Below are 25,520 nucleotides of genomic sequence, written 5' to 3'. Positions count from 1 at the left end.
TTAGATAGAGGCATAGTATACTAACCTCGAAAAAGGGCATAGCAAAATAAATTTAAAATGGGTGGCGAAAGCCAAACACATTCTGGCTAGGCTTATAAATGCCCTAGGGCAGATAGCCTAGTATGAACCTATGAACCTAAGAAGCTTGGATCACTGTATAGAAACAAGACATTTTCAACCCCACTGGCTAGAACTGCTATCTCCCGGTCACACTTACTCTCTACTCTTATATATGCCTCGCCTGTACTCTCAAACCTCAACAAATCTCAACTTAGTAAACTCTGCCATAGCTACAACTATATTGCCAGATTCGCCACTGGCTCCACCTATAGAACCCACCACTGCCAGAACCTGAAACAACTAGAGTAGCTAGAACTGCCCAGCTTAATTCAATTAAGTCAACTCTTAATAGCACACAAAGTACTATACCACCCTGAGAATACCCCCTTGCTTATAAATATTATTAAGCTATATAGCAACTTGAGATCCCTATGATCAGCCAACAAACTACTGGTCCTAACCCACAAAGCAAATAATTCTTCTAGTGAATTCCTGTTTGCCAACTTTGTTGGCAAAACCTGGAATTCATTGCCAAACTATATAACCCTACAATCCTCCATAAGTTTCTTCAAAAAACCTTAAACAGTATTTCAAAGTGAACTGGCTTTGCCCATGTACCAACTCTGATTAAGTTATAAACTGAAAGCATAATCTGTAAATATCATAACATTTAATTACTTAACTGAGCTCTGCTTCCAGTCTGATATCTCTTGCTTTTAATTGTGTCTGACCATGAGAACTGTGAGTCCCTGTGTCTGACCTTGAGAACTGTGAGTCCCTATTTGGGAGTATGACTAAACCATTTTACAAAACACCTTGTCTTATATTTTCTAATGTTATCTAACTTCTTGTGTAATCCATGTAATGTTATCTTACTTCTTGTGTAATCTATTTAATTTTTACTACTGGAGCTTTTCTCCCCGGGCCTCCTCTAAAAATGGACAGGTATCCAGTCGGACTATCCCGGTAAACAAATGTAAATTAAAAAATAAATAAATAAATACTACCTGATGATGGGAATGTGACAGACAGCTGATTCTGGACCTTAGGCATAAAAACTAAGAGTGAAGGCCAATGTAATCTGTATTGTTTTATGTTACTAGGCAAAATGTGAGTTGTTCAGTCTGTATAAGCAGGCTCCAGTATTGAAAGTTTTCTTTTCTTTTCATTAACGTGTATTTTCTCTCCTTCTTCCTTTTTAGGCTGTTGCTATACTAACAGCAACATATCCAGTGGGTCACATGCCATATGGCTGGTTGACGGAGATCCGAGCAATCTACCCAGCCTTCGATAAGGTAAGCATATGTAAAGATTTACCTTTTTGTGTGAAACATAGTATTGGGTAAGCTCATGTTCCAGTCATGAGTTCAGAAGTCAATAACAGGTATTTCTGCCTGTTCATAGGTAAAGTACCTGGACTCCTTTCTTTCAGCATTGCATTAGCAATATGTAAGGAACCATACTTTATGTGGACTGCATTATTGACTGATTGCCACAATATGGTAGTAGGGTGAAGAGAAAGAGACAGAGAAATAATTATGAGGTAGCATACAACACCCAAGCCTCTGCAGAAAATTAGTCCTGAATGCATGGATCTAATGTTATCTGTTCCATCCATTCCTCAACAGTTGGGTATTCAGATCTAACTCGATCCAACTTCAGCCAGTCTAGACTTTGGATCCAAAGCTCAGGCTCCTAACCTTATCCATAATCCCCTCCTGCCCATGCGGTTACCTCAGATCTCATTTCCTGCTCATTGGACTTGGACGCGATCTCTACTGCTCAGGCTGGGTGTAGCTAAGTGACAGTGTTTTTGACATTTCTGAAGTATTTGAATCCACCTTACCTTCCTTTACCATAGTTTTAAACACTGAAGTGTTTATTATTAAAGTGTACACTTAGTAGTTGGAAAGCTCCTTCTGTCTGTCACATTGTTGGCGCCATTTATCTGACCATCTGATCTACAGTAGTTGGTAGTCTAGGAGTTAGTTTAACTTTTGCTACTAGAGCTAGCTGTATTTTTGTGCGAGTGTAGTATGTGACCAATAAATGAAATTTGAAGGAGGGGTAAGAATGGCCTTAGGATAATAACTCACACAAATATTTTAAAAATAGAGAACAACTAGCACTGAATGGGTGCTGGTTATGTTGTTGGCACCAACTAGAAAACATTTTCCATTTACTAATATGTCATTTTCTAGTAGCAGGCTTTCTTGCCTCCATCTGTACCTGCTGCATATCCTCAGTAAATAGATGCCTAAAGAGAATTAAGACCTTATTATCTAGGCAGACACCCCATATCTTGTGTTTTCTGAGAAAACAGAGAATTCTTCACTGTTCCCTCTCCCAGGCCTGACAAGAGTTGTTCTGTCTTACCCATTGAGAGGACTCCAAGAGCTGCAGAGGATGTGGCTAACCGCCGGTCCATAGTGGCTGTAGGTCCTACACCAAACAGTGCTGGGGTAAAAGATGAGTGGTCTGAGGTGCAACTAATCACCACAGCAGAGTCACACACCTGCTGCTGAGGCAAATTGCTAGCCTGCTGTGATGGCAAAGACTATTTTCTTAACTTTTTCTACTTGTGGAAGGAAGAAGGACAGATCATGGGATGGACAGTTTTTTTTCCATGGTCAAGCTAAAAATGTTGTCTCTTTCTCAGTAAAATAAGCAGCAAAAGTTGTTAAAGATTTAAAGTCTTCAAAAGTCACTTTTTTCACAGAAAAACACTAAGTAAAAAGAACCTTTAAATACTTTGCCAGACCCAAAAAAGTAAAATCAACCCAATTTTACCACAGAAGAAATGTTTTTAAATACTTTAAATAACTTTTAAACTGACAGGAAAAAGAGCTGTCTCTAAAAAAAGAGCTCTTAAAAAAAAAAAAGAGAGAGTTCAGTATAGTTTCCTGACAATCCATTAAAACACAAACTCCTACCTTTAAAATAACCTTTTTGAATAGGAAAGTGTTATTAAACAAAACAGTGTGTTAAAATTTAAACATTTTTTCACCAAAGGTAACTTGTTTGCTAACAAAGGAGCAACATGAATCCACCATTGATCCTAGAAAGCCTCAGAGGAGCTCGTTGTTCAGCAGCAGAAAAGCTTTGAAGGATTTGGCGCTTAAACCTTTTTAGTCAGCTCAGCTTGGGCATATGTAAGGTACCCTGAAGCTTTAGAAGCTGGCTGACAGTTTTATATCCTCAGCAGGATATGATGAACATCAAGAATGTGTAAACCACCAAATGAAATAGATCAGTGAACCCCGACAATCACCAAACAAATAAGGAAAAATGTTTCACAGATAGAATGTGTCATGTCACAACAGTAGTAATCAGCAAGTTCACTTTATTCAAAGTTAATCGCTTTCATCTACGGATCGTAGATTTCATCAGAACAAATGCCTGTATCAAACCAGTCATTTAAATACATTCTGTCTTCCAATCAAATTCAAAACATCATTAATAAATTAAACCACAAAATTACATATTAAAAAACTAGCTTCCAAAATATGTCCAACTCATGAATTACGCTAAATACTTGCATCATAAATATACTACCTAAACAAACACCTGTTGCTAAAAAAGGAATAAATAATACATGCAATGCTACTACATTGTTTTGTATAATATTTGTAAGGCTAAAGATGTCAGTACTACATATTTCTAGTGGAAGAGTATCATAAGTAAATGTTATATATTAAAAATTGATTCTGTTAAAATATTGATTCTATTAAAATGTACATGATATATAACATATAAATAAATAAATAATTCTGTAAACATTCCGAACCCATTGTAAGAAAACTATATACATCAATATGAAAATTCTATTTGGTAGTTTATGCCTGTAATAAAGGTTTAGTGGGGATACATTCATTTAATCCTGGGGGGTTGGCTGCATTTAAAAAAATTTGCCACCTAACTTCTTTCTCCCCCAGTTTGGCCTTAATGTTTCCCCCTCTGAAGCTGGTCAAATCTGAATCTAGAATGGCAAACCTGAAGGAATCACAACTACTACTAGATTCCAAATGCCTATATAAGGCATTATTCTTGTCCTTTTTTGTACAATATAAGTGGTCATATATTCGGTTCCTAAGCCTACTATCAATTTTTCCCATGTAGAAACCTGGACACATGGTACATTTCCCTAAATATATAACATGCTGGGTTTTACAATTCCCCTTCTTAAACCTTATTCTAGTTTTGTTGGAATTTCCCAGTGTGATCGTTTTTTCCTCCATAATAGTGTAACATTGATTACAATGTCCACATCTACTAGTATCATCCATCATACCCTTGGATTTGTTACCTCTATGTGTAGTTCTTGATTCTATCATTCTTTTTAAGTTAGCTCCAGTCTTGTATACAAAACAAGGTACATCCTCTAACTTGTTATGTACCCCTTCATCACTCCTTAAGATATTCCAGTTATTATGGATAATGTTTTTTACTTCCACCACAGTAGGATTAAATTGTAATATACAGGCTCGGTTATATCCCTTCATTTTGTCAGGGTCTTTCTCCTTAACATTGTGATTGTGTCACAACCCAAAAGTGGCAAGTATTTCTTCCCGTGGTGCAGCGGTAGCATTGTTGCCTCACAGCAAGAAGCTCTCTCGTTCGATTCTCAGCTTGGGTTGGGAGTGCCTTCTGTGTGGAGTTTGCATGTCCTCCCCACGGTCGAGTGGGCGTTCGAAAGACATGCGTTGAATGGGCGTGCCTTCATTGAAGGTTGGGCATCAGGCTGGCAACTCGACACCATAAAAACCAACTGCCAATCATTAGCGGACCAGAGTTCCACTGTGGCGACCCCTAACCGGGAAAAGCCGAAAGACAAACAGTAACAACAGAAATGTCCCGTATTAAATTGTCTAAGTATCCTCTTCTCCTAGACCTTTCACCAATATTCTTGATTTCAGCTACCATTTCAGAACGGATGACCTCTGTATATTCTGTATTGGCAGCTGAAATCAACAATGATAGAATTATAGAATCAAGGACAACACATAGAGGTAACAAATCCAAGGATATGACGGATGGTACTAGTAGGTGTGGACATTGTAATCAATGTTACACTATTATGGAGGAAAAAAACTATCATTTTGGGAAATTCCAACAAAACTAGAATAAGATTTAAGAAGGGGAATTGTCAAACCAGCATGTTATATATTTAGGGAAATGTACCAAGTGTCCAAGTTTCTATGTGGGAAAAACTGATAGAAGGCTTAGGAACCGAATATATGACCACTTATATTGTATAAAAAAGGACAAGAATAATGCCTTATATAGGCATTTGGAATCTAGTAGTAGTTGTGATTCCTTCAGGTTCGCCATTCTAGATTCAGATTTGACCAGCTTAAGAGGAGGAAACAGTAAGGCCAAACTTGGGGAGAAAGAAGTTAGGTGGCAAATTTTTTTAAATGCAGCCAACCCCCAAGGATTAAACAAATGTATCCCCACTAAACCCTTATTACAGGCATAAACTACCAAATAGAATTTTCATATTGATGTATATAGTTTTCTTACAATGGGTTCGGAATGTTTACAGAATTATTTATTTATTTATTTATATGTTATATATCATGTACATTTTGATAGAATCAATATTTTAACAGAATCAATTTTTAATATATAATATTTACTTATGATACTCTTCCACTAGAAGTATGTAGTACTGACATATTTACCCTTATAAATATTATACAAAACAATGTAGTAGCATTACATGTATTATTTATTCCTTTTTTACAATGGGTGTTTGTTTAGATAGTATATTTATGATGCAAATGTTTAGCGTAATTCATGAGTTGGACATATTTTAGAAGCTAGTTTTTTAATATGTAATTACGTGGTTTAATTTATTAATGATGTTTTGAATTTGATTGGAAGACAGAATGTATTTAAATGACTGGTTTGATACGGGCATTTGTTCTGATGAAATCTACGATCCGTAGATGAAAGCACTTAACTTTGAATAAAGTGAACTTGCTGATTACTGCTGTTGGAATGTCTAAATCATACCGTTGGGCTCAGATGAGCATTACCTAATGAACACTGCATCTGGGAATCGAATTGCATAATTATGTGTACTGTTGGTGATAGCCATGTCCACATGTATAGTAATATGATTAACTTGTAATATATTTATGCCCTTGAGTTCATATCAGTGTTTACATAAAATGGCTATTGCGTAATCTTCCACCTGATATTACGTATGTGTTCACTGTTGTTTAAACTCAGAGAACATGCTAGTATTTCGTGCATTAAAGATCATAGCTTTTATTTCTCTGCACTTACCATCCTGTCTCGTTACTATTGACTGGACTACATGACATGGAATTTGGAACACTAGAAATATTTTTCTTGGTGTGTGTGTGTGTGTCTGTCTGTGTGTGTGTGTGTGTCTGTGTGTGTGTGTCTGTCTGTGTGTGTGTGTCTGTCTCTGTGTGTGTGTGTGTGTGTGTGTGTGTGTGTGTGTGTGTGTGTGTGTGTGTGTGTGTGTGTGTGTATGTGTCTGTGTGTGTGTGTGTGTGTGTGTGTGTGTGTGTGTATGTGTCTGTGTGTGTGTGTGTGTGTGTGTATGTGTCTGTGTGTGTGTATGTGTGTGTGTGTGTGTGTAGGAGATGGGGATGGGGAGAGAATCAGAGTGGCTTTGTTCATGTAGTCTTAATTAAACTCATTTAATGATCACCCTGGAGCACTCACCAAGTTAAATGACTTAGATCACACAACGTTGAAGCGGAGTCTATGAGAATTAAATTCCTTTCTGAAAAAAATGATTATATCCTCATAAGTCATATGTTGCAACTTGTGTGTGTGTGTGTGTGTGTGTGTGTGTGTGTGTGTGTGTGTGTGTGTGTGTGTGTGTGATAAAATTGGTGCCCCTAAATGCTCCTCCCATGGATGCCTTTTTTTTTCTCTGTAACCTGTTTACTCTGGCATGAGTGCATTTAGTTTAGAAATTTCTGGAAATTGATGCTGTAAATATGCCTGTTGTATATTTTAAAAATAGTTCCTACTGCATGGAGCACATCCATCAAGCATATCTAAAACTTGGCTCAGGTAAGTCAAAAGCATTGAATTTGACCAAAACAGAGAGCATCGTGGCTCAGAGATTAGTTATTCTGTTTCACAACTCCAGGGTCTGGAATTCATTTCTGAATTGCATTCAGTGCCTTTGTGGGGTTTGCACGTTCTCCCCATTTCTGTATGGATTCTGTCTGTGTACTGTTGTTCTGTCCACCTTCAGAATCAAGGTTTTTGACTGGCTGCACTAAATTGTTCATATGCGTATACGTCTGTATTGCATTTACCCTTCTGGTCAGGATCAGGTCTGAAAAGCTAAAGATTTGTGCTTATGTTCAACTTCTCCATACTGTATGCATTGACAAAGGCTAGATCTCTGAAATGCAACCTCCTTAATTAACTTTGAAAACGTGATTCAGTGATTTCTGACACAATGAATACCTATTATAGCTGATTTGCTTCTTATTCTACAAATCATTTTATTTTACTCAGTACTGACTTCATGTAGTTTTTTTTGTTTGTTTAGATTCTATACATTTTACTCAGTCATATTTTCTTTGCAAGTGAGCTTGATACCAGTAAAACAGAATATGTTTGCAAAACCAAAAATAAAAAAAAATGTGATATGATGTATGTGCATTTCCTGTGAAAGAAACACAATCTGTCCTGCATAATGTTAAGTAACCCTCAACAAGTGTGACATTTCTGGTTTAATTGCACATTTGAGCCAGTGGCAGAACATAAGTATGCATGCTCTTTTAGACATCATCATAGAACTGATAACAATACACCTAAACTCATCTGAAATAAGAGCCATTATTTCTGGCTTTATTTCTGTGGTGCCTTAATTTCCTGTGGTCAGTAGATAAATGACAAAAACATACAGTATTTAACTGTGTATACAGGTGCTTGTTTGTGCTTGTAATTGCATTGCTGAAACCTGTAGGGGTTCTGTTATGTTTGAAAGAATGTAGTAGTGACTGAAACACATGTAAAAAAAAAGACTGTACATTTGACTGAAAGGAAATTTGACTGAAAACCCATTTTATTAACATTCTGCGTAACATATACACATTCAGAAGTTCTTTTGTAGGGTGATGTGGGGGGGGGGGTTGCGCTGAGATTACCCCCAGATTCAAAGTGGAGTAAAGTGAAAACATCACACACACAGTGAATCAGTGCTGGCGCAAAAACAAACTACAAATCAGGGGGTGCAACCTGATGGTGGGCATTACCAGTCCGGGCAACATCTTCTAAATTACTAGCTTATCAACTCCCAGAATCAAAGACACCATAAATACAGTCTCTAGACTTAAGTAGTTTATGATGAAATAGTTTTTCAGTCATAGGTTCATAGGTTGGTACTAGGCTATCGGCCCTAGGACCTATACAAGCATAGGCATAACAATTCCCTGGCTATTTCTTCCCACACTATTTACTTCCCTGGACCCCTGTCTAGCAGGGCGACTGATGTGATCCCTGGGGTGAATATCCTTTCTCCCATCCAATCATCAAGGTTCTTTTGAAGAGGGCCAAAGAGGCGATCTGCTTGACATGTATGGGCAATCTGTTCCAGAGTCTGGGGAGTCTCTGGGTCAGGAACCTATCCCTCTAGCATGTTTTGTTTATTGTGATGACAAGGTTTAAATCCCTGAAGTGTGTGGCTCTGAGGGATTGGGATTTCTTTAAGTGTAGCATGTCCAACAGCTCTGGGTTTGACAAGGCCTTGTATGTTAAGCAGAGATCGCCTCTGAGTAGACGATATGCAACAGAGTATAGCTGGAGTTTTTTAAGGCGGTCAGCATAGAGCATCTGCTTTAGGCCTGTGAAATGTACTTTCAGTCTTTTTTTTTCCGACATTATGTATTTCAGTCAAATATACTCAATCCCCTATAGGCATGCTTCTCAACTGTCCAGAATTTTACAGAATGCCCCTGAAATTGCCTCATATTTTTAAACTATACCTCAGTATTTTTTTTTTTTTTTATTTGCTGGTATATCATTAAGGATTACAGTAATTTAGTAGTGCCACACATTAAAATTTTATATTTCTTATTGCTCAAAGTGCATATCGATGCAAAGCCTATTCTGTTAGCTTTTGATTGTGAATTTGAGTAATAGTTAAAAATATCCCTGATTTGGGGCATTTGTACCCATATCATCTTTGGCTTTGTCCAGAATTCCTGAGCAAAGACATTGAGAGGCATGCTTGTAGGTTATTCTGCTTGGGTATTATCTTTCTTTGTAATGTCTGAATAATTTTTACTTTCAGGATAAAATAAGAATCTTATGCATAAGTGGTTGAAGTAAAGCTCTTTGAACCGTTGGTGCTCTGCATTTATGTTTTTTTTTTTTGGTAAAATAAGAATCCCCAGAAATAAAAGCTGTGAATTGGATCCTTATGATATCAGGCAGTATATTCATATGTATTTAATGGCATAATCCACAATACAGAGTAAGATACCAAGAACCAGACAATGTTGAAGTTACTAGCTGAAAAAAACTTCAACAATTTTGTTTTACATAGCTGTTATAAATACATTTCAGAATAAGAATCTTAAAATGTTCGTTATTGTTTAATTTTGTATAATGTAACATTTCAAATGGATTTGTATTTAATACTTGTTTTATTTTATTATAAAATATGTACTTGAATTCCTTTTGCCAACATGAAACCTGAGCTGTTAGCAATGTTTTTTTTTGTGTGATTTTTTGTTGTGTTTATTGATATATATGATTTTTTTAAATAGAAATATATTTTCAAAAAAGTACATTACACTGGTCTTCAAAGCAAAGGCCTCTTAGAGGTACAAAACATATTTTAATTAAGGTCTTGACAAGAACCAATGGTTTCCATGAACATTTTTGCAAGTAATTTGTTTGCATCTACACCCTGGCATATGCCGTCTGACAAGTACATATGGCTAAATTTTCCTGACTGATCCACTGGGAAAAATGTCCTTCTTTTGCATCTGCTTTATAAAGAATTTGAGGTCTTGACAAAAAGTTAGTGTATATTCATTTAGAAATCTGCCTTTAAGTAACTGGCCAAGAAATGATACTACACTTTTATTTTTAGATGTCTGTAATGGCTGAGAATGTCAGCAAATCGTACAACAAGGAGATTTAAGTTCAGAGAAGACACAGTATAACAGATACACTAAGTGTACATGTTCTGTATTCAAAAATATGCCTACCATAATGCTTGTGCTTTCTTGTCATTAGAAAGATTACAGTAAGTGTACAAGTAGTCTACATTTTGTAGAAACATTTATGAATCCCCTCAATATTTAAGGCTGCAAGAAAATCAGGAGGAAAACTAAAATTAGGTGGAAGAAGGTATAAGTTGTGCTTGCATTGTCTGTTCACTCAGAATGGCATACACTGATTGTACACTTAGTGTAGGCATTCATAAATCTGGCCCAGTGTGTTGTATTATTTTTCCTTTGACGGGCAAGGTCAGTTTGTGTGTTTGGAGTACAAAACATTGGCACCACTAATTACAACTTTGCTTTGGAAGTAGCTTTAGATATCCTTTGAGTTCATTTCTTAGTATCCCTTAACCTTTCTTAATATCTCTCCCCTAGCAGGTGTTTTAGATACCATAAGGATGTAATCAATGAGATACTTACCTCTTCTTTCTTATAGGTTCATAGGTAGGTACTAGGCTATCGGCCCAAGGGCCTACGTAAGCCTAGCCAGCAAGGTACCATAGCTTATGCCACCCAGAAAAGTTATTTTCCTATGCTACTGTCCAGCAGGGACACAGAAGTGATCCCCGGTGTGTATTTCCTATTTCCAATCCACTCATCAAGATTTTTTCTTGAAGATTGCTAATGAAGAACTTTGCTTGACATAGATGGGTAGCTTGTTCCAGAGTATAGGAAGTCTCTGGGACAGGAATCTATCCCTCCAGCGTGTCCTGTTTATTATGGTGACAAGGTTTAGGTCCCTAGAGCGTGTAGCTTGGAGGGATTGGGATTTCTTTAGGTGTAGCATGTCCAACAGCTCTGGGATTGACATAGCTTTATATGTTAGGCAGAGATCACCTCGGAGTAGGCGATATGCTATAGAGTAAAGCTGGAGTTTTTCAGGCGGTCAGTGTAGGGCATTTGTTTGAGGCCAGTAATCCTCTTTGTGAGGTACTTCTGTGGCCTTTCCAGCTGCTGCAGATGTCTTGTGAGGTACATTCCAAAAGGGGAGTTGTACTCTATAATGGGGTCTAATGAATGTCGTGTAGAGGGGAACAATGGCCTCTTTTTTCCTGGATGAGAACCCTTATGTTTACTGTTTCCTTAAAACTGGATGTCTATCCTAACACGGAATTGCAGTGCACTCTTTTCATTCTATTAATTTCATTTATTACGAGGCTTTTTAAACGTTTCCTATGATGTTTAATGCAGGGAACTTACAGAGCAGAAGTGTATATTTCAGCTAGTTGTGAGCAGTTAAAGCAGAAGTGTACATTTCAGCTAGTTGTGAACAGTTAAAAGTAAACCAATGGTTGTAAAGTGTTGTGAAATAGTGCTGGTTTTCAACTGCATCAAGTGCATGCACCTGCCTTTTACTTTAACAAGGAGATTTTAAAAAATGAAAACTTACACTTGTTTCAGAAATAGCTGCTTTTTTATTATATCTGTGCTCTAAATTAAAATTACTTTATACTTTTAAAGTACCCATTTTGTTTAAGTTATCTTAAATTCTGAGAAACTGGTTGCAATTAGTAATATTATTATTATAACCCCCTCTAATCCCCACTTGATGTAGCCTTTTCTCTTCTCAACTTTAGCTCCTTTTCCCTAGACTACTCTTTACTTCCTTGTACTTGCGTCATATACCTTTATACCTCCCTTTCCCCTCATAAAAAAAAAGAAAAACATTTTTTTTGATTAAATGGTTTATCTATTTGCACGTACTTCACATGTGATATTGTCTAGACCTGTTATTTAAACTAGTCTATGTACAGATATTCTCGTAACTGTTGATTTTCTTATGTTTCATGGTGGCTTTCATTTTTTACTCATTTTTATTCTTGATTTGATTTTTATTGTAAAAATATGTAATACTTCTGGAGCTTTTCTCCTCGGGTCTCGACTGAAAATGGGCCTCTGGCTCAGTTGGACTAATCCAGTTAACAAATGTCAATAAATAAAGTATTATAATTATTATTATTATTCAGTTTGGACTGAAACATGTGCATATCTTTTGATGCAGTCAGGTTCATTTTACAATGTTAGGATCTGAGAATGTTGCCTTCATGCCATGCGGTATGTGCGTGGCACTATGGTGCAGCAGCTAGCATTGCTGTGTCACAGTGGTTGGGTTTTTTTCTGCTTTAGTTCCCAACTAGGGTATCTTCTTTCTGGAATTTGAATGTTTTCCCTTTACCCCTGTAGGTTTTTGTCAGTTTTCTTCCACATCCCAAAGACATGCCAACAGGTGAATTGATGGTCTCTCAAATTACCCATAATGCAGTACATTTTTCTGTGTGTGTGTGTGTGTGTGTGTGTGTGTGTGTGTGTGTGTGTGTGTGTGTGTGTGTGTGTGCGCGCGCGCGCCTGCCTATGTGCATGGGTGTCCTCTCCAAAGGACTGTAATTCTATCTAGGAATGTTTTTCCAAAGCCTGACTAGGATGAAGCTGTCATCAAAAAATGAATGCACAATAAAACATCAGATGCATTAGAACCCATGTATAATCTACAGGTCATTTTTTGCATGTTATATTCCTCTCTTAAACATGATGTTTATCTTACCCAACAGCTGCAATCTATAATTTACAATGTTTTTTCTTTCTTAAATGGTGTGTTCACACACGCACAGGCGTGCACACACACACACACACACACACACACACACACACACACACACACACGTGCACATACACACCCACACAAACACACGTGTGCACATACACACCCACACACACGTGTGTGTGTGTGTATATATATATATATATATATATATATATATATATATATATATATATATATATATACGTTTATATATATATACGTTTATGTCTTAAGCTTAACTTTGTAGATGGAGTCTCTGTACAGTAATAGTGTTTTCAAAGCTTAACTCTTAGCTGTGGTACTCTAGTAGAAATCCATACCAAGTAATACATATGTGAGGAAGAACATTTAGTGCAGTTAATTCCCGAAAGGGCTAAGGCTGGTTTCATACTTTGCCCTTTGTTAATGTTAAGATAAAACCTGGTAAAAAATGACACATCCATTATCATTTCAAAAAGCTGGCAACTGGCAGAACCCTTTTTTCATCCCTTTTCTAGACTAAAACAGTTAACCACATTACCTAAGTTATAATGAGTTCCAGGTACCCAGCACATTCAGAGCTTTATGGGAAAATATTGTACTGAAGATGAGAACATTGATATGAAAGAGAATGAGTGTTTTCATCTGTTCTCAAAAGCTCAGCAAGTGCAAAGACTGATAACTGACTGCAGGAAGTTGTTCTGTTCTGGTGAAGCACTGCTAAAACAAAAGCTGCAAAAAAGTTAACACAGCTTCTTATCCTCCGAACCCTCAGAATATGAACCTAGTAATATTTCATCAGTTACCTTTAGCTGTAAGGGCCCTACATACATTACTTTACCTTAGTGAGTACAACCTGAACATTTTCTACAGTTTTTAAAAGTGTTTAACCACAGGTTTTGTTTTTATGGATAATTAAATATACAGGCGATAGAAACCATCAGTCTCTTCTAAAGGATAGCTCTAAGAAGGTTTGATTCCAATAACAGAAACTCTTGTGTTTTCTATCTGAAATCTAGTTTTTCTGCTTGAAATGCAGTGCATGAAAGTGTGTTATTGTATTGCATTGTATTGTATTGTCTTTACAAAAAAATCTCATGGGAAAGAAATACAGTGTATTAGCAGTGATGGGAGTGTTTTAATTATTAAATTACTAAATGAAACCCATATAAACTCTGAAACAGAACAAATGAAGGGATGCAAGACTGCCCAATTAAATTAATACTGAACTGTAAAAAACAGAGCAAATTAATGTATCCTATTTAAACCTTATAATCAGGTTAGTTTGACTTGCTTATATTTGACATTATAAGATTGTAATGATATTAAATGTTCATTTATTCAAGCTGATATTTTGTGTTCTTAATGATGTCCCAGTACACTGTAGAATAAAATTTGGAATTACTTGCTCAATAAAAAAAGTGAATTTGTTTCCACCCAAATTAAGATCTGTATTTTGTGAACAGTAAAATAGATGACTTTAGTTACCACTGTTTGTCAACATTTTGTTATTTGAAATGTATCTTTTTCAAAACCCCATCTACTTAAATAATCCTACTCCTCTTACTTTATAAAATATAAGTTCTCTTATTTCAGGTATTTAATTTTGCTAAAATGTGGTTTGTAATCATTCGGTTCTGTCAAACTTTATTTTACATTTGTAGACTTTGGAAAGTGTTGTGACTTAGTTTGTTGTTAGTTCCCATCTGACTTCCTATAAAACACTGATATGGGACAAATTTCCATTCACGGTCTGCTGTATATGGATTTTTTGGAGGACGGACTGCCATATCTATTTCCTGATCATATACATAACCCAGGCATGTTCTGGGTATCTTTTTAACCCTGTAACAGGCTGATGTCTCGTCACTCTGAGCTGCTGTTGCCTCTAAAATATTTTCCTCTGAAAGACCAGGAGTATATACTGCAGCAAGCAGTGTTACAGCTAAGTGTGTTCCACATTTTACCATGCTTGTTTTTTATCACTTTAATAATCACTTACTTACTCCATGATGCAGTCATTGGTCTTGGAACAGAAAGAAGAATAACAACCCACTATCTTTGCTGCTTTCAGAATTAGAATAACCTTGTTATTGTAAAGGGCTTAATAGCATATGGACAAGCCTACAGTCTGGAAAACTCAAAGTAACATTTAGAAATCTCAGCTTCTCTTAGGATTTATGTTGTCTCTGAATTAAGATTTACATAATTATGCAATACAAACATTTTATGGCCTTAAAGGCATGGTGACAGCAGTCATGTGTTTTCAGTGGGGAATATTCTATTCCATTTAAATGTGCATAAGCAAAACTACATGATGTTACTCAGGACTCTGAAGAAATGAATCCCAAGTCCCGGACCCTAAACAAGTACAGACATTTTTACACATTGAATTACAATAAGTACAATTTTAATTATTTCTTTTGTGGCTGGCAATGTTTTGCTACTTTAGTTATGGAAGAGGAGAGATGTAATGTTGTGGTGAGTCAACAAGATGAACTACACAGTTGTTAACACAACAATGCAGCCATATCCTTTGTACTCTGTTTTCGACAACCTGTCTGTCACAGGTTGGTTTGGAAAGCAGTAGAGAAGGTGAAATACATCATTTGGGAATATTCCCCCTCATAGGAGATTAATGGAACATCCAGAGTTTCTATTAAGTCCTCTATATAGGATGACATCAATGTTAATGCAACTCGATTACATTCAACAACTCGAGATGGACCTTCAACAAGCAGCAATGAAATTGATTCCCACTGCTGCTGCTGCTGGTTTTGATGACCAGGGAACTCATCGGAGTACTTATATTGGCACTTGTGGAACTCCTATACAGAATATCACAGATTTAAATCGTTAGCTTGACAAAGAACTACTGTTTTTTTCAGGGTGACCAATGTAACCAAGACCAAACTTTGAGTCTAGAAACAATGCTACGCTCACTAGAAAAGAAACTGTCAAAGGTACATATGCTTCAAATGGACAGTTGTTATTTTCATGAATGTATTAGATGTAAGCAGGTTCCTGGAGGGCTGACATTGTACAAATTTCCTTTTGGTATTTCCAAGGGGCTTGATGATTATTTGCAACTTGTGGCTATGTTCAATAGACATGGTATGGAGTTACTTGAATTTATTATTAAATTTAATGTGTCTGAGATCAATAGTCTAGTCAACCAAGTCAAGACACAATCATTATCTTACAAGATTTACTTTTTGATTATTATAGAAAGGCATAGGATAATATTTTTAAAATTGATGAACAAGTTGAATATATTAGAAATAGAAAACAGAAGAAACTACTTAGGGATGGAACTGTATAGATTTATCAAGAAATTATGAGAGACCAAATATAACTAACCATACTGGATATGGTCAGCATTCTGTTGATGAATGAGATGAGGTCTCGATTACAGTTCAGCTTTAGAGGATGATACCCATACTGCAGGACAAGAGCCTGAGGGTATTAAGGACCCTTTGGAATTTCCTTCCCTCCCAAGGACGTCAGAGGTTAAGAAACATATTTCAAGAACAGACCACATCCCACCCTCACATGCCATTTAGACTAGGGAGGCTGGGTAAGGAAACAAGGACAAGTAACGTTTTCAGAGAAGAGCGAGAGTACACAGTACAGTCAAGACCAACCTTACCAATAATGGAGGAAATTTCCACTTATGATGGTATAATATTGACCCAGAAAGGGTTCACTGTTTTTTAATTATAGTCATTTAACAATTGACATTAATTATTTTACTTTGTTTAAAAAAAGGCTCACATTTGTTCCAAGTAATAAGTTGGATATTTCTGATATAATTCTAGATTTGAAACTCAGATTTAGCAATTATGAATAAAAATACCAGCTCACCATCTAATTTTAATTTTATCAAGAAAAAATATTTAGAATTCCCCTTTGAATAAGATGTTGTTATTTGAGAAAGCTTTTGAACAGGATATATATTTTATGTTAAATAAAACATGAACCAGACACTTTAACCTTATACAGAACAAGCGGGCATTTCTTGAAGAACTAACCAAAGATAAAGCTGTAAGGATTATAACATGAGGGGTGGGATGGTTGTAACCTATCAGACAGATTATGTGAGCCATATTTTTGATATATTACAGGACAACAGTAACTACAGGGTTATATCCAAGAATGAAATTAATGTAGTGTACAGAAAAATGTATGTAGATAGGAAGTTGAAGAAACATCTTAAATAGATATCCACACATATTGAAAGATTCATGGGATGTTTTACAGAAATTAATACCCATAGAGGGGCGTGGCCAAGGATGAACACAGGATAGCAGCAGATTTCTTCAGCTCCACCAATTTCATTACACTGGGAAATTATTTTACTAAAAAAAAAAATTTTTGAAGTAATTTTTTCTTTCTATATCGTTTGTTTTAGTTAGTTCTTCTATATATAAAGAAAAGAAAAAAAAACAATATTCTTAAATCATATTCTGTCACTTGGAAATGTTTTCTTATCAGTTATCAGTCTGAAATGAGTTCCAGTAAGACAAATTCCCAAGAAGACAGCATCAAGAAGAAAGAATCTCTGATAATTATAATCCAGCAACTTACTGATAAATGGATAAAATGAATACTAAAATAGATAGACACCATAGAAAAAAAACAAAACAAATAGAAAATAGACATACAGAACTGCAAGAACAAGAAGAAGCAGATAGAAGAAGAAGAAGAAGCTAGGAATGACATGAAAATAGAAAAAGGAAAATCAGAAAGAGTTTTTGCTGAAAAGTTTCTTACACACATAAAACAACATTTGCACACAAAGATGATGGATGAATAGATCTAGGCAATAACATTTGGATTAGATGACTGACTGCCAGAAAATAATATTACTATATTAATATATATTTTTTAACAACTTCCCTTCTCCTTTTAACTTTAGATCTCTGAAGCAAGCATTGGTATTAAAGAGCAATATAGACTATATTAATATACTAACTGTAACAAAAAAGAAAATAATCAGTTATAGTTAAGTTAGATTTCTATCATCTTTTGAAATAGAGAGTTCTCTAAATCTCTTGAGGAAAAGCTTCTGTTTAATGACAATGACCAACACTGTGATTTTTGATGAGTGGTATTTCTCCATGGTAAATAAAAAAAGAAAAGTTTTTTGCCAAAAAAATAAGAGCTTAAAAGCACAAACATTAAAACATACTCTCTGTTTAAAATCAAGCTTAAAAAATGGTCCCCTTTGATTCCTTGATTTTGTTCGATGATTACTGTTTGTCAAAGAAAAAAAGAAAAAGAAAAATTTTGGATAAAATAGAAGAAATGGTCTGGGCATTAAATCTTCATTAGAGAGATTGGCAAAAGAAGCTGGAAGAAGAAGAAGAAGAAATGAAAGAAGAAGAAACAAATGATTTGTTATATGTTTTTTTCTCTCTCTCTTTTTAGTTCATCATTTCTTTTCTTTTTATTATATGTTCCATTTCCAGCAAGCAAATTTAAATAAAGAAAGAAATATTTTTAGAAATTCTCTATGTGCAAAGTCAAGTTTTGTTTGCCAATTGTTTTCAACTGTGATCAAATTCATTTCAGATTCTGATTCAATGTTTTTCTATTTGTTGAAAAGAAGTAAGGTTTTTAATTTGATACATTTTTTATTTTTTTTTTTTTTTTTTTTTTCCTTTTTTTTTTTGTTTTTTTTAAAGTATTTCAATTACATTAGGTATAGGGGTAAAGGTATGGGAGAGGGAAGGGAGAACAAGGTATTTAAGAACATATCAAAAATAATATATTCTTTAATAATTTCTATTTATTCTTTCTTAAGTATTATAAAAAGTATTATTTATTTCTAATCTAATGCTATACTTAATAATAATCAATTCTGTGTAAATAAAATTAAATAATTTTAAATAATAATAAATACTAAAAAATAATAATAAAAATTGTTTTTATTTTAATTTTAACAAATATAAACACATAGTAACATTCCATTAGCCTTACTTTTTTTTTTTTTTCTTTTTTTTTTTTTTTTCTAGCTCACTTTATTTTCTTTTTTTCTCTTTTTTTATGAATAATAGGATATGTATGAATTCTTTTTTGTGTGTGAATAATAAGAGTTTTTGGATGAGTTGGTATTGATTGAGTTATGTTTGACTTACATGCTGGTTTTGTTGGTAATTTTGGATTTAATTTCCATTGAGGCTGTATGTAGATGCATTTACACTTGTAGAATAATGTTTTTTCATGTTGTTTAGTTTAGATCTATACAGTATTGGTTAGTTCAGAGCACCACAGAAAAAAAAGTAACAGATACAAAACTTATTCAAAAATAGATAGGGTCTTTATTTCTAACCAGATGGTAACAGATTTTTAATTTTCCAAAAAAATTTCATGTCCTATATCTGAAATGTTTCTAGTATACCAGAAATACTGGATGAATTTAAAATCACTTCACACAAGATAACCATACACACACATTACATGGAAACCTAAAGATAAAATAAAGGAGTTTATAACCAAAAACATATAAAAAAGCTTAAACACAACAAGAAACTATTGGACAAGAGAATATTTCATATACATTATTATTACACAAATTATTTTGGCCCAAACTGAGTTAATAACCCCCATCTTGGCAATATACATTTATTTCACCAAATTTAAAACCTAATAAAGATCCAACTAGATGTACATTGTAAATAGAAATACTTTTGATATATAAAGAAAGACTAACAATAATGATTTTTTTGCAAGGAAAAAAAAGAGATAACACTTATTAGTCTTGATAGTATAGGTTCAGCATTTGATTTGATTTGGGACTATCTGAATTACATCAGCAGGATCTAATTCTTCTATGCAGTCTTTATTTGATAAAATGATGAATTTTAAAAAGTATTTCAGGTTAAATATTCAATGAAGAAAAAACTAAAAATATTCTCATTTGTGATTTTACTAAATATGTACCCAATTCAGGTCCTATTATATATAATAACTATAATACCTGTTTTTTTAATATACAAAAATCTTTTAATACCTTTATTAATAGATCAGTCATATATCGCAAAATGGAAAGATTATTGAGCCAATAATTAGTATGCACTTGAAAAAATCCTTAACACACAAAAAAAAAATAAAAAAAATAACTCATTGTGTGGTTGCTAAAAGGAATTTTGTACTTCATATTCCTATAATGTATACTCAGGGTATGCTTGTCATCTACTTTCTGAAGGGGCTCATTTAGCTATAGATAATGATGTTCAGATCTTTAGACAACATCTCATTGATAGAATAGATCTAATGTCTATAACAGTTAAAGAATCTATTCCAAAACTGATTGATTACTTGATATTAAATTTACAGCATAAAGTTTCTGATATATACATAAAATTATCAGACAAGAAACTTTTACAGTGTAGATTCATACTGGAATTATTTCACCTCTATTAATGGGGACCCACCAACTCAACAAGATAAACAATATATATTGGAATCTGCTTATAGAACTACATCTTCCATTGTCTGGAGACTTTATACATGGAAATTTTTACATAGATCTTTTTACACCTTTGATGATAAAAAAAAATAAAATAAAGATAATCTATGTAAAGAGATGTAATGTAGAAATTAATGCTGACTTATATTATTCAACACACCTGTACCTCAATGTGTTAAAAAAATTAGCTTCCTTGTTATGGTCTATCCTAGCAGTGGCCAGGAAAATAATAACTAGAAATTAAAACATCATATTATATTGTATGGGATAATTTACAAAATTTGTTAAAAATTCTAATTTTTTAGTTTAATTAATTGATCTGATTGTAGTGGATGTCTTTGTAAATACTTTAGTTGTTTTGTTGAATATTATAATAATACCTATTTTTAATTACTTGTATAAAATTGTTATGATATTTCTCTTATATGTTAAAACAATAAAACCTGTTTTGAAAAAAAAAAGAAATTAATACCCATACACTGTAAGAATAATGTCAGCTTTCTTACAGTGCATGCCATTGCTTTATTTACTATCATACCACACGATGTGGGCTTAGAATATTTTCACAAAGCCCTTATAGAATATGGGGGATTAGATGGGAAAGAGGTTGGATTATTATGGAATTAATGAAAATGGTTTTGCAGAACAACTTTTTATTTTTTGAAGGGGAATTTTATAACAAATGAAGGGAATAACTTTGGGGGCGGTGTGCAACCCCCATTTACACCAACTTATTGTACTTATGTTTATTTTGAATTTTCCCTACAATTCATGAAGAAATTTTTACTGTAGATTCCTGGATGGTATATTTATCATATGGGGAAAGGAACGGGTTGAAATAAACACATTTTTGAAATACATATCAGAAACTACCACTTTTTTAAAGTTCACCCACAATTACTTGATAAAATTTACCCACTTTTTGGATATCAAGTTAAGAAACTGAGGACAACAATGATGTTTTCTCAGTTTACAGAAAGAGTACTTTTTCTAATTCCTAGCTTCATTATAAAAGTTGTTACCTCAGATATTATAGAAGGAATTTGGTTAAGGGGCAGTTTATATGAGTGGCAAGAATGGTATTAAAGGACAAACAATTCAAGACAGAGATAAAAAGAATGTTGAAATGTTATTGGAGAGAGGTTATCCCCAAGAGTTATTGGATAAGATACTTGATGAGGTGTCTAGGGATAGAGGCTTGAAATTTACCCCTTTGTAGGTAAATACACAACAGCGAAGGAAAACTTTATCATTGAGGTTGAGGACTGAGGTTGAAGTATGAAAATTTTATGTTAAGTTTACATAATGACAATACTTCACTAATAAAAAAGATTATAAGAAATAACTGGTTGATTTTTAATACAGACGTGGACATTTTTAGGTTTGTGGGGGAACGCCCCACAGTTTGTCTCTAAGATAAATAAAAATATGAAGAGAACCTTAGAAAGAAATAGAACTGGATTAATGAATGTGAATGGAGGGGTGCTTTTATTGGAACCACAAGTGTAGGAAGTCTAACTAGTGGCACTGTATTATTGATAAAGATTATATTTATTTTAAACAGTTATTGCCATTCTAGAATAAGTTTTATAAAAAGCAACTGCGACACCTGAGCTCTAGTTTATATCACAATATGTAATAGTTGCCAATTATTCTATATTGGCAAAACGGAAAGGAGTTTGAGTAAGAGAATGTACAAGCACTTGTATGACGTTAGGAAGGGGAACAAAAACTATGCTCTCTGTAAACTTTCCCTGAAATGTAAGGGTTTTGTGAAATTTGAATTTGGAATTTTAGAAAAAAAATACCCCTAGATGCCAGAAGTGGGCAATGGGAAACAAGAATAGAAAACATAGAGCTTATGTGGCAGCTTAAGTGGAATGCCACTATATCCCCCAGGTCTCAGTGGTCAAATTTGAATTTATCCTGTTTTAAAGATGACAGCAGCAAAATTATGATCAAATTTTGAACTGAATTTTAGGAGTTGTTTCTACATTTAGTATTTTATGGACTAAATGTATTAAAGGTAGTTTTTGTTTTATTTTAAATTAGTAAGGTTTTTATATATCTATCACTTTAAATTTATTTAGATTCATATGATTAAATTATGTTTATGCATACTTATTGTTTATTTAAATCAGTTATAACTTTGTGATTTTGTTCTGAAGAAGTCCCGAGTTGTAGGGACAAAAGCCCTAAAACTAGCAATTGTTTGTGGATTAAAATATTTAACCAACCAGCTGTTATTGTCTGTATGGAACAGTTGGATTTTTGTTGTTTCATTTATTATGTCAAAGTTGTTGGACTTTTTAGTCATGGATTTTTCCCTAAGACATGAACCCATTGTTTCATTTACCAGTTTTGTATAGGGTTGTACTGTACACAGACACATTTTATGGTTATAGAAAATGCAAAAAAAGTCTGCATTATTTTTTTCAAGGAAATTATACCAAGTATCATAATTAAATGCTTATTTATTTATTTACTTATCTGATAACCCAGTAGGTGGAGTAGTTCCCTTTTCAATTATGACCCGAGTTGAATATTTCTTAAATATTATTTATTCCTATCTTCATAAAGTTGTATATATTATAATAAGACTGGCTATATCTGAACCACGTTGGCTATAATTATTTTGTACTACGTTCATTGACACAATAAATGAGATTTAAGAAGTATTGCTGCATTTTCATTTTTTTAAACCCCAGTTAAAGAACTAGAAGAAAATATGATTTTAGTTGCGGATCCATGCCACTGTCATGATAGTCGGCCAGAACAAGACAGATGTACTAAAATGGAAATGACAAGTCAGTGAAATGAGAAATTGCATCATTAGCAAATCCTAAATTAACATCCTGCAAAAAGAAGCCTTTAGACTGCAGAAAGTAGACTTGTGTCAGTTATAGACTATAGCGGTATGATAGGAGGCAGCAAGTCACAGAGAATTGTCAGTAGCGGATGCCATATTGAGCCGTTATGTGAAATTAATTCTTAGGAGGTTGTAAACTGCCAAAATATATACATTTCATCTTCACTTGTTTCCCCCTGTATGTATCCTGCCTAATAATGAAACCAGTATTGCTCCCCCCAGGTACTTAAAACAGAGGATTATGATTGGGTCACTGGTCATGACAAATCGGTAGTTTGAGAAATGGCTTGCATAACATTTGGTGAATTTCTTTTAATCCATTTTGTAAATACATAAACTGAAATTATAATCAGAGACCTAACCATACTTATTAGTAATACATGGCAAGTTTTAGGTATCCCAGCATATTATCAGCTAAAACGTGTGGTAGATTGAACTAACAGTTTTAAAAACTGCACAAATCTCTCACAAATGGTGGCCGGAATAAATTGCATCTCTAATGAATCATCAGTTTTAGTTACTTTGATCTGCCACTGTTTTGCTTTTATTTGTTTTCTGTGTAGCAATACAAAGTGTGTTCTAGCTTCTGAAACTGTCACTAGGTTTCCAATGCATTTCTGTAGTGAGTGGTGTATGTTGGTCAGCACGAGGCCGTGTGTGACAAACTTGTTGTAATGAGATGATTATGTATTAACCTTGCTATGACAGGGCTATTTATTGCTTGATTTCAGAGCATAGTTAAGAGTGTTGCATATATTTCATAGTCACATGTCCTGTTTTATGCATTTATTTATTGTTTATTTATACATGATGTGAGCAACATTAAGCAGGTTACACTTGGGAAAACTAGAAGCCCAAATGAAACTCAAACAGGTCTTAGCCCAAAAAAGCTATTGAGACCTCAGAATTATTGTTTGTACATCAAGATTTATGTTCATAGTGCAGAAGTAGTTATACCAGGTCAAATCTGATAGTATTTTATTTACTGAAGACTCAGTTTAGGAAGGTAACCACACGGTATAAATCTTGTAGTAACCATTCCTAACTCAGAGACAGCCCTACCATGGTGCTTTAGCATGAAGATATGTAACACCATGACGGGGTGTCTCTTTGACCATGTTAAATGCTAATGAGGAATTCCAGGAGAGAGATGTATGATAATTAACCATGTGCTATCCCCCAGAAATGCCTGCGGTAAGGCAAAGTAACACAGCCACAAGTTTGTGTTCACCCACTGTGGTAGAGGTAAGTGCTGAGGGAGTTTATCAGAAAGGTATTGTTGGGCCTCTTGAATAATTCACTTACACTTAGAGCCAGTCTTTTGGAATTGGGTCAGGATTATACCAGAGTAAGCTACCTATGCTGAGAGCAAGTCTCTTGGAATCGGGTCAGACTTCTACCAGAGTAAGCTACCTATGCAGAGAGCAAGTCTTTTGGAATCAGGGCAGGCTTATACCAGAGTAAGCTACCTATGCTGACAGCAAGTCTTTTGGAATTGGGCCCAATGTGTTTATGCACATATATGTTACAGAGCATCTTGTGCAAAATTCATACTCTTGTTCTACTCCTCTTGCTGTTGTAGTCAACCATATTGCGTCTTCCATCTTCCTCATGGGGGTGCAATATTGCTGCATGATGGGAGACTGAAGCAGACAGAATAGGAGTGTGGTGTTGCAGTTCATTGTATGTCATTTAAAAATAAACTGTTATCATCTCAGCCCTATTACAGAGGACAGTATCAAGGCATGAATCAGAATTTCTGAAGTCAGTGAGTGCAGGTTTGTGCCCCGTCTCTGGTAACTGAAGCTTCTTTTCATTGTGAAACTAACTTATGCAGTGTTAGATCAGTAAACTGCCGCTCTAGTAATTTATTTTTTTTTAATGACTGAGAAATGTGTAGTAGAGCTATAAGAAGTCACAAAAGGTCAGACATTAATGGTCCTCTTTTACAGTGAAGCCCACTTGGATATGCCACTTGAGTGTGAGCACATCAGCCTTCTGGTATTGTACAGCACAGGACAGTACAATAAACACATTTCACAACTAAAGCAGGCATAAAACATACAGTACTCTGTACTAATGCTATCATTAAAGCAGGTTAAAAACACACAGTGCAAGGCAGTATAAGTGATAGGGATAAAAAACAGTAAAGACAGTTCAAAAAATATAGAAAGGAGTGACAGAATGATACATGTGTTTGAACAGTGAAATAATTGTAAAAAAATAATTACTATAATAATGCAGGGAAGGAGATGCAAGTACAGCAAAATGTTTTCAGTAGGCAAGAGCGAGTATTCCTATAAACTGTTTTGGGAGTTTGAT

The 25,520-nt window shown here is 34.5% G+C and overlaps 1 protein-coding gene across 1 annotated transcript in view; it reads left to right on the top strand.

The window, feature by feature from the left end:
* Window positions 1–25,520, top strand: part of ANKH (ANKH inorganic pyrophosphate transport regulator) — a 1,474,332-nt gene that overhangs the window by 1,042,270 nt on the left and 406,542 nt on the right. The window contains exon 7 of the mRNA XM_044065217.1: window positions 1,263–1,355. Within this exon, the coding sequence (XP_043921152.1) occupies window positions 1,263–1,355 (93 nt within the window). The remainder of the gene's footprint in view (window positions 1–1,262; window positions 1,356–25,520) is intronic.

The sequence above is a fragment of the Protopterus annectens genome, chromosome 3.part0 (assembly GCF_019279795.1).
Source record: "Protopterus annectens isolate FY-2018-M chromosome 3.part0, PAN1.0, whole genome shotgun sequence".
In the NCBI taxonomy this organism is placed as follows: Eukaryota; Metazoa; Chordata; order Ceratodontiformes; family Protopteridae; genus Protopterus; species Protopterus annectens.
Note: the sequence above shows the minus strand (reverse complement) of the source record. Positions and strands in the feature narration are given on the sequence as shown.